The sequence below is a fragment of the Tasmannia lanceolata genome, unplaced genomic scaffold, assembly GCF_043159265.1.
Source record: "Tasmannia lanceolata isolate RefF3 unplaced genomic scaffold, GAP_Taslan_0.1 ptg000012l, whole genome shotgun sequence".
NCBI classification, from domain to species: Eukaryota; Viridiplantae; Streptophyta; class Magnoliopsida; order Canellales; family Winteraceae; genus Tasmannia; species Tasmannia lanceolata.
Genome location: NW_027518689.1, coordinates 33,597,030 through 33,607,767, shown reverse-complemented (window position 1 = coordinate 33,607,767; position 10,738 = coordinate 33,597,030). Strand labels below are relative to the sequence as shown.

General features: G+C 39.3%; 1 protein-coding gene across 1 annotated transcript in view; it reads right to left on the bottom strand.

Moving 5' to 3' along the window:
• Positions 1 to 1,938: 1,938 nt before the first annotated feature.
• The window catches only part of LOC143888743 (membrane protein of ER body-like protein), a 28,421-nt gene continuing 19,621 nt past the window's right edge, over positions 1,939 to 10,738 (bottom strand). The window contains exons 9-10 of the mRNA XM_077393159.1: positions 7,828 to 7,889; positions 1,939 to 2,850 (exon numbers count right to left, since the gene is read on the bottom strand). Of these exons, the coding sequence (XP_077249274.1) occupies positions 2,374 to 2,850; positions 7,828 to 7,889 (539 nt within the window). The 3' untranslated portion in view covers positions 1,939 to 2,373. The remainder of the gene's footprint in view (positions 2,851 to 7,827; positions 7,890 to 10,738) is intronic.

Here is a 10,738-nt window from a genome sequence, read left to right as displayed (position 1 = left end):
CCAATAAATCAATTTTCCAAACGAGATCTCACTTCATCATAAAGGCCAAGTTTGAAAATTCTTTTCCATAAAATATTAGTTTCTCACCTAGTGAGACATTTGTACGGAGGCTTTAGAGTGAATGATTTCTTCTTCTTCTTCCCCCTTTTTGTTTTTTTTTTTTTTTTTTATTTTTTTAGCCTTGCTCTATCCTCGCTCAGTCTCGTTCATGGTTTTAAATTTCAACCAATTTCGGATTTCGGTGGAGACCGACACCGAAATTAATCAAAACCGAAACGGTCATTTATTTCGGCAGAAATTTCGGAATTTCGGTCGAGATTTCGGTTTTTCCGAAATTTGACCCAAAAAATCTGTTTTTCTTAATATTAATTTAATATTTCACCGAAATTCCAGCCAAAATTTAATAATGAATAAAATATTATTTTTAGGTTTTGTTACAGATTTCGACCGAAATTTTTCGGTCGAAATTTAAAATTTTCAAGGTCCGAAACCGAAATTTTAAACCTTGGTTTCGTTTAGGTCTCTTCTCACAATCTCCACCATTGAATAGGATTACTCTATATCCACTTAATCTATTTAGTCTAACACAATTCATTAGGCTCCGTTTCTTTGACATAAACATGGACTTAAATTTTGTTTAATGTTCATTTTTACAACATAAAACAAATTTTACATCCATTTTTACGAGGAAAGTAACGAGCCTAATTACATTAAACTGCCAATAATTCTAGAGTGCTCTGATCGGGATTCCCTTCATTTTTCTTTAGTTTTAAACTAGTCTAATACTCCATGGGAAAAAAAATCACGGTTACCAAACATGACCAAAGTGTGCTACAATTTAGTAGAATCACAACATCAATATGTACTCAGATCAAGAACCCTTTTAGCTAAAATCCCAATGCTGCCGTTCTTACAGGCTTTTGGCATCAACAATTACAATGATTTGAATCTTAGAGTTAACTCGTCTCAAGAAATCTCGGCAATAGTGTTAAATAAATGTAACATGCAACACCCTTCCATAGAAAACCAAACGGAAAGGGAACACCCTTCTAGTGCGGGCGAATGTGCAAAAATCGCACGGTTCAAACAATCTCGTCTGCTCGAACATACGGTGGAGGTACCACCCTTGATATTTGATCCAACAGCAGCTCACTGTTTGAGAAGCTGCTGTTGGATCAAATATCAAGGTGATACTTCCACTGTAGACCTTATTTTTGTCGAAGTATAATAGATAAATAACGCCTTTCTCCAACAGCTTAAGCTTTTCGAGAAGTTGGTAAGTTAACATGGTATCAGAGCCAAAGTCCTCGAGTTCAAATCTCACGGATAGCAAAAAAATTCACATGCGATGGTTGGCCTAAAGTGGGACCACATATGCCACGTGTTTGCCAAAATGGGCCACACGTGCGGGCGAGTTTCAAAGTATAAAAGATAAATAACGCCTTTCTCCAATAGCTTAAGCTTTTGGAGAAGTTGGTAAGTTAACAATAGAAAATTTTCATCAATAGTGAGCTAGGTAAACTTTCTGTAACTGTAACTGAATATACACACATTAACAAAAACTGTCTCCAGACCAGTGTAAACCTCCCCAAATCAATCATTGACTTGCCTGAATCGACTCAATTTACCTTGCCCAAGTTCTTGTTTCATTCAAAATTTTGCTCAACCAGGTCAATCAAAAATTCATTTGACTCAATTGTGTGAATGCATAGTTGACTGTGTCAATCATTGAGTAGCCTGAGCTGCCTCCATTTAACATTGGAAGAGTTCTTGTCCAAACCCAAGTTTTTAAACACTGCTCCAGGCATGTCAAGAATTTCATACACAACTAATTTCACTGATATGTAATCTGCTCTAAGAAAAATACAGATGTGTGAAAAAGATCACACTAATGGGTCCCAAGAATGTCATAAGTAATTAATTTTGACTGATGTCATAAGAAAAGAAGAAAAGTGCGTTCTACATGCATATAATCTCATCTAATTATCAGATGAATGTAACATAACAGCCTTTTTTTGCTGGGCAAGCAAAAATTTATTAGACATAAAAGAAAGCAAGTTACAGCAACACATACCACCTTCCGCAAAGCAATTGAAAAAGTCGGTCATTCACAAAGGATATGAGAAAATGAAACTTCAGCGGAAGAGAAGCAAATGAAAAACTTTCATAAAATCGAGAATGAAGTTTTCATTCAGTCAACTGCCGCAAGAGAGACAAATAAACCCATCATTATGCAAATAAAAATTGCCCAAGGGTTGAGCCCGTACCTCGATTATACAGTGCTGTGTGTTGCAACCTTTAGCTCACGGCCATCTCAAAATCCATTGCGTGTTGGCCAATAAAATTACAAGATTGCTCATGTTGACCCCTTCATCAAAATGAAGCCCATCCTGACTTGACCAAGGTCATTTCTGGAAATTCTGTGGAAGATAAGACCGTGGTAGCTTCACTAGAATTGAACCAACCAAGCTTCTCAATGAGCCTCTTGAGCTCTTCGCCAACCACATAGGAAATACCCGACGCCATAACCCCAATGCCAACATAGTAAATTATGGTTTTTACATAACTATTTGGTGCCTTTTGAACGTAGACTTTTCCTGTAGCAAGTAGAGTAATGCATGCAAAAGAAGCTCCGGCAACGGCAATGAGCTTGTATTCTTTGTTATCACTCTTACGGAATGAGAAGCCATAGATAAGGGGTGGCAATATCCCAAATATGAGGTATGATATAACTGCAACAACTGCATGCAGCCGGAAATTTTCTCTCCTCCCAAGAATTTCTTGATATCGACCAACCCTTTCTTCTGCTTGATCAACAACTCCATGTCGATCATTTTTCAGACCCCTAAGCTACAAGCCATATGTAGATCAGAGATATTATTAAAAGTCTAAACACATTTTGAAAAATAATCATCCATTCCCTCAACATAAGATCATTTATTCAAGACTAATAAGCAATCAGATCAAGAACTACAGAATCAGACGAATCTATTAGAGACAATCATATGCATATTTGGTATTGTAATAATGAATCATTATATCTCGTTGGGGAAAATAACTTTTTCCTGTCTATATGACTCAAAATTGATATTTAACAGCAATTTTTAAAATCACAAACCAAAAAATGCAATGAGACAAAAAATTATAAGACAGATAGCCAAAGAATCCAAGGTGAAATAGCTTGAGAATCACACAACTTTCAATTCTCCTTCTTTCCAGAATAAAAAACCGTACTTGCTTTGAGAATTGCTTTGAGAATTCTTACAAGCACATGAATATCTTACAAGCTCATGAGACATTAAAAAGCCCACAAAGAACCCCAAAAAGAAGCCATAAGTCCTCTCTCTCTCTCTCTCTCTCTCTCTCTCTCTCTCTCTCATTGATATGCCATTGAATCAGTAATGTGTCAAAAAGTAATGTAAACAACATGTGTGTACACCTGTCTGTCTTGTCTTCATATATCGGCCACATATACATGATGCATATAACATGTACCATCACCTAATTCTGAATCGTGGATACATATATTCCTGACATACTGAAACGAATGCCATTACTGGTATGAAACCAATAGCAATTCATACAGGCTAACTCTTCTAATCGATAATTGGGCCAAAGAAACAATTTGAATTGAATGAATTTATTTGTATATGTATCAAGACACGTGTCCTCATCCAAATACTGCCCCCAGTTCCCTACATTCAGATATCCTCTTGCATAGCATTCTTCTGCTCAACCTTATAAGGGATTTTTTAAATGTAGAGCATGGAGATGGATGTTTCAAAACCCCTTCCTTCAAGGGTATGGGTTGGTACTAGCAAAGAAAGCGATTTTTGGCAGAAAATCTTATTTGGCGGAAACGTATCTTACTGCTCTCACTGTTGCTTGCAAGGTCACGACATCTCTGAATGTCCCGACTCGTTCGATTAATGGTGTTGCCGTCAGCCCTGTTCCTAGAGATCTGGGATGGAGGGACGCAAGACAACGCCCCTTATCGCCGCTTCCCATCCATCCGGTGGTGATCCCATCAATCATTATGTTGGAAAGTTGCCTTATTTCCCACCCACCGTAGGTGGCTTGGGTGGGAAGGCAAGAGGCAAAGATAGAAACCCTCTTATTTGGATTTCTTGGAAACGACTAAAAAGAGGAAGTGGCTTTCTTCTTTGGAGAATGGAAAAATCAAGAGAGGGAAAGAGAGAAAAAGAAAAAGAGAAGTGAAGAGAGACAGACAAAAGGAGAAGAAGAAGAATAGAGGGTTTTCTATCTGGGTTTTCTTCTTGGGGTATTCTCTTGGGAGTTTCTCTCGGGTTTTCTCTTGGGTACGATCTTAGGTTTGAGAAGCAAGGAAAGGGTTGCGGGTTTATGGGTTTGTGATTAATCCATTGTAATCCTTGTATTTTGTTTTTTCTCATAGTGGACGATCGTGTTTCTCGCCCGTGGAGTAGGCTTTGCCGAACCACGTAAAATCTTGGTGTTCATCTTGTGACTTGATTTGCTTGTTTATTTTACTTTTCCGTTATATTTGTGCACAATCGGATCGGATTGCCTGGCGGATCATCTCAACAAGTGGTATCAGAGCTCAGGTGGAGCGATCATCGAGGCCGGGTGGAGTGATCGTGGGTGTTGTGGTTGGATCGCGGTTAGAGTGATTTTTTGGAGTAGAAAGATTGTCCAAGAAAGATTCTCGTTCGAGGTGGAGCGTTACACCGTGAAGAGCGGAGTAATCTGAGATGGCGGTAAAATCAAGTTCTACTCAATTCAACATCGACAGATTTGACGGAAAGGGAAGTTTCACCCTATGGCAGATGAGGGTGAAGGACATCCTAGTTCAACAGGGCTTGTCTAAGGCGTTGAAGGGAAAGGATGGGAAGCCGGAGAAGATGACGGATGCCGAGTGGGAAGACATTGAATCGAAGGCGGTCAGCACGATTCGACTATATCTGGCAGATAGCGTTATGTTTAACATTATGGAAAAAGAAGATGCGCCTAAATTATGGGATAAGTTGGAAAAGCTTTATATGTCAAAAAGCTTGGCCAACAGGTTGTATCTGATGCGGCAATTGTACGGGCTGAAGATGCAGGAAGGCGGGGATCTTCTGGAACACATTACGGTGTTCAACGGGCTTTTGGATCGGCTCCACAAGGTAGAAGAAAAGTTGAAGGAAGAAGACAAGGCCCTTTTGCTTCTTACTTCTCTTCCTGATTCGTATGACAACTTGGTGACGACTTTATTGTATGGTAAGGATACGATAAAATTTGAGGAAGTCACGGCATCGTTCTTATCGAATGAGATGCAGAAGAAACATGTTCTTGGTGTAAGTGAAGAACAAGGGTTGGTTGTTCATGGTGGGAAAATCAAAGAGGAAGGTCGTCTGACAGGGGATCAGGAAAAGGCAGGTCAAGATCCAGGGTCGGCGAAAAGGGTGTGCAATGTTACCATTGCAAGGAATATGGCCACATTAAGCGGGATTGTCCAAAGCGAGCTGACCGGGTGGACAATGGTGCTACGAATGATGTGGTGGCAGGAGAACAGAGCGAAGTGTTTGGAGACGTTCTCACAGTCTCCTCAGGTAATCACACTTCTCATGATGAGTGGATTCTAGATTCAGGTTGCTCTGTTCATGTATACTCCAGGAGGGAATATTTTGATATGTTCCAAGAGACAAGGGCTGGTGCAGTGTCATTGGGTGACGGGTCCACTTATGACGTCACGGGAGTTGGGACGGTGAAGATCAAGATGTTTGATGGAGTGGTTCGTACTTTGGGTGGTGTGGCGTATGTCCCAAAGCTACGGAAGAATCTACTATCGCTTGGCGGGTTGGACTCCAGGGGTTGCAGGTTTTCAGCTACAGGTGGAGCCATGAAAATCACACGCAGCTGTATGGTTCCGATGAAAGGAAAGAAGTGTGGTGGATTATATCGTCTGATTGGGGACACGGTGACTAGTATTCCTAAGATCTCGATGGTTAGTCGGAAACAGAGTGGTAGCGCGGGCATGCGTAGGGTCTCTTTCGCAGTTGGTGCAGAGACGGGTTTTCAAGTTGCAGACGATTGTGAGAGGATGACAGTACCTGCGTTGGGGAGGATGAATCGAGATCCCTCTCCAAGGTTGACTAGGTGAGTCAACGGGTTGGCAGCTACACATGTGCATTGGTCGTGTTGATCGAATCGGGAGGAGTCAGAACCAAGGTGATTCGAGGGTGTGTACCTGGTACTTTAGAAGGCCACTGGTGGTTTGCGGTAATAGTGAACCGGTGGAGACATCAACGAAAAATCTTCAGGTGGCTGGGAAATAAGCCAAGGTGGAGATTGTTGGAAAGTTGCCTTATTTCCCACCAACCGTAGGTGGCTTGGCTGGGAAGGCAAGAGGCAAAAATAGAAACCCTCTTATTTGGATTTCTTTGAAACAACTAAAAAGAGGAAGTGGCTTTCTTTTTTGGAGAGTGGAAAAATCAAGAGAAGGAAAGAGAGAAAAAGAAAAAGAGAAGTGAAGAGAGAGAGACAAAGGGAGGAGAAGAAGAATAGAGGGTTTTCTATCTGGGTTTTCTTCTTGGGGTATTCTCTTGGGTTTCTCTTGGGGTTTTCTCTCGGGTTTTCTCTTGGGTACGATCTTAGGTTTGAGAAGCAAGGAAAGGATTGCGGGTTTATGGGTTTGTGATTAATCCATTGTAATCCTTGTATTTTGTTTTTTCTCATAGTGGAAGATCGTGTTTCTCGCCCGTGGAGTAGGCTTTGCCGAACCACGTAAAATCTTGGTGTTCATCTTGTGACTTGATTTGCTTGTTTATTTTACTTTTCTGTTATATTTGTGCACGATCAGATCGGATTGCTCGGCGGATCATCTCAACACATTAGAACTGATTCACTGCTTCCCGGAACTGAAAACACCAACCAACTGACATTGGATATTCAAGGGTTAAGGTACGATCATCTGCACAAAGGAATTTGCCAAAAGAGCCTACCAGACCTTTCAGGATTGAAGGAGTGAAAGAAGGAAGAGGAAGATACCAGATTGGATCTGTGGTCCGTATTTGGATATACATACATTTTCACAAATAAACTATCCGAGGCTAATTATTGTGGATGTCTTTTCACAATAATCGTGATGGAGAAAGCACCAATGCCAGAGGCAGACCTACGTCAAGGTAACCCTTCTTTGAAACACCTTGGTATTGCTCCTAGATCAGAGTACAAATAATGACCACGAAATGAAAATTTTTAGGGTTAAGAAGGATAAATATGGAAAATAAGAAAAATCATTGCAAAATAAGTTCGCCAACTTGAAAACTCATTTTCCAAGGAAATTTTTTCCCTAAGATCCAAACGACCTATAAAAGTAATGTTTTCGTCAAGTGTCCTTGTTAACTGGTCACATTGTTGCTTAATACCGAATGCTTTGATGTACTAAATGTTATTGCGTTGTGGATAGCACAAGAAATTTAATTACTTACCAGCTATATAACATTTTCATGCAGTATAAATCTAAATTTTATTCATGATGAAAGAATCAAGTCTAAATTTTATTCATGATGAAAGAATCAAGTCTAAATTTTATTCATGATGAAAGAATCAGACGCATGCATAATATAGTTTTTTTCCAACAAAATAGGAAGAGGACTTTTTTTGTTCTAATGTGAAGTTTCATTTCTCATTCAGTAAAAAAAAGTTAAGTTTCATTTCATTTCTCATTCAGCCAAAAAATGTTTTCAGTATGAGCAGAAACTATGTAACTAGCAGGTCAATGTATTTCCATATGAATGTCAATAACAAGATATTTTGTCCATGCACATACTACAAACAATAATCATAACATCAAAAATTACTCACATTGTGAGCAATCATGAATAGTCCGCCGATCAGATTTGCCAACCCCAGGGCTACGATATTCACTGCCAAAGCAATAAAAAGAAAAGTAAAGAAGAACGTATAATCCTTATGGAAGAAGGAAAAACAAAACTTAGTGGTCTAAGGACTATCTATGCGAGAGAATGGAAAGATCCCATAATTCTTAATTAAGAAAACAACAATGCGCAGCAAGCTGTGGTTACTAAATGACAAATATGCCCCTAGACGAATGAATATCATGACGACCCTTGTGTGTACATGAAAATAGTCAGATGAATATGAGTTGCACATACATGTTCATATATATATATATATATATATATATATATGAGGAAACTGTTGGTATGGTGAGCTAGCTTGCCCAATCACATGGGGGCCCACTTTGTTAGGATGATCCAAAGCATTCATTTGAAAGTCCCTTGCATAGATGGGGGGTGTACCAAAAATCAGCTCCATAGGATCATCCTAACCCCTCCATGTGTGGAGGACAAAAATGGACAGACACAAATCTGCCCCATTTTTGTCCTCCACAAATGGAGGGGTTAGGATGATCCTATGGAGCTGATTTTTGGTACACCCCCTATCTATGATAAGGCCTTGCAAATGAATGGTTTGGATCACTCCCCAAAATGTGGGACCCATGTGATTGGGCAAGCTACAGTTTCCTCATATATATATATATATATATATATATATATATATATATATATATATATATATATATATATATATATATATATACAGTGGGGACACATTATTTGGGTGATCCAAAGCATTTCGTCCATTTTTCCCTCCACAAATCGAAGGGTTGGGATGATCCTCTGGAGCTGATTTTTTGGGCACACCCTATCTATGTGAGGGCCCATCAAATGAATGCTTTGGATCACCCAAACAATGTGGCCCACACTGTATTTTATGCTAATGTGTAGATAAGTTATCTACACCAGGATGTAGAAACTCTTTTCTCATATATATATATATATATATATATATATATATATATAGAGAGAGAGAGAGAGAGAGAGGAAAAGGATTGTGCGCTCGAGCGCACCAAGCTTAGGTGCGCACGAGGGCCCCAAACTCATGTGGGCCCACTTTGTTAGGATGATCCAAAGCATTCATTTGAAAGACCCTTACATAGATGGGGTATGTACAAAAAATCAGCTCCATAGGATCATCCTAACCCATCCATTTGTGGAGGTCAAAATGGACAGACACCGTTTGCCACAAATCTGCCCATGTTTGCCCTCCACTTTTGGAGGGGTTAGGATGATCCAATGGACCTGAGTTTTTGTACACACCCTATCTATGATGGGGCCTTGAAAATGAATGGTTTTGATCAGCACAAAAAATGTGGGACCCATGTGTTTGGGCCCTCGAGCGCATAGCTTAGGTGCGCTCGAGCGCACAATCCTTTTCCTTATATATATATATATATATATATATATATATATATATAGAGAGAGAGAGAGAGAGAGAGAGAGAAGAGAAGGTACTCCCTGGAGTAGATAACTTATCTACTCCCTACCTTAAAATAACAGTTGGGACCACATTGTTTGGGTGATCCAAAGCATTCATTTGATGGGCCCTCACATAGATAGGGTGTGCCCAAAAAATCAGCTCGATAGCATCATCCTAACCCTATGAACTGTGGAGGCAAAAAATGGACAGATTTGTGCAGGCTTATACACGTCCATTTTTGCCTTCATAGTTCATAGGGTTAGGATGATCCTATCGAGCTGATTTTTTGGGCACGCCCTATCTATGTGAGGGCCCATCAAATGTATGCTTTGGATCACCCAAACAATGTGGTCCCAACTGTTATTTTAAGGTAGGGAGTAGATAAGTTATCTACTCCAGGGAGTGCAGGCTTATACACGTCCATTTTTCCCTCCACAAATCGAAGGGTTGGGATGATCCTATGGAGCTGATTTTTTGGGCACACCCTATCTATGTGAGGGCCCATCAAATGAATGCTTTGGATCACCCAAACAATGTGGCCCCCACTGTATTTTAAGCTAGTGTGTAGATAAGTTATCTACACCAGGGTGTAGAAACTCTTTTCTCATATATATATGTGTGTGTGTGTGTGTGTGTCTGTGGATTTGCACATATATAGCTAGTGCAAGAAATCTTGCTGGAAGGTTGCCGTCCAGCACTCTTCACAGAAACAATAAAGGATCTTTTGCGATGGAAGTCTTCCGAATTTCCATCCTTATTATTCTCAATGCCCTGAATAACTGAAACAAATCCTTATTATTCTCAATGCCCTGAATAACTGAAACAAATCAATGACTTAAAATTCAAAGCCAATGTGTAGTATACAACAAAGTAAAACCTGAAATAGGATCACAGAATACTATTGCATAAGTTTTACTGTCACCAGTAACATAGAGCCTCCACTAATGAGAATGATGGTGAGACGGGAAGGAACAAAAGGAAGTGCAAAATATTATGTTCTACAAATAATGATGAAGAGAAAAAATGATGTAACAAGAAGAAAGAACGAAGAAATAAAGAACAACCCATGAACAGAAAATAAATGAAAGCCAATAAACACTTTTAAAATGAAAAGATACAGAGCCCGAGAGGAAAAGGTAGGGCAATGAATGGGCTAACAGATAAAATAAATAGAGCAATGGTAAAAAAAAAAAAAGGAAAAAGGTATATGAAATGGCATATAACTGGCAGATCTAATATCCCTTACGTTTGTTTGAATTTACATCTATAATCCAACATCCTTTAAATTGAAATCAAATGATTTCCATCTTTGAGTCATAAAAGCTATTCCAGTGACTCTATTTCAAAAAAAAAGAAAAAAGCTATTCCAGTGATTTCTATCTACTGCTTCAGAATTCTAATGTCGTAGAAGACTGTTAAGGCCGTTGTAACC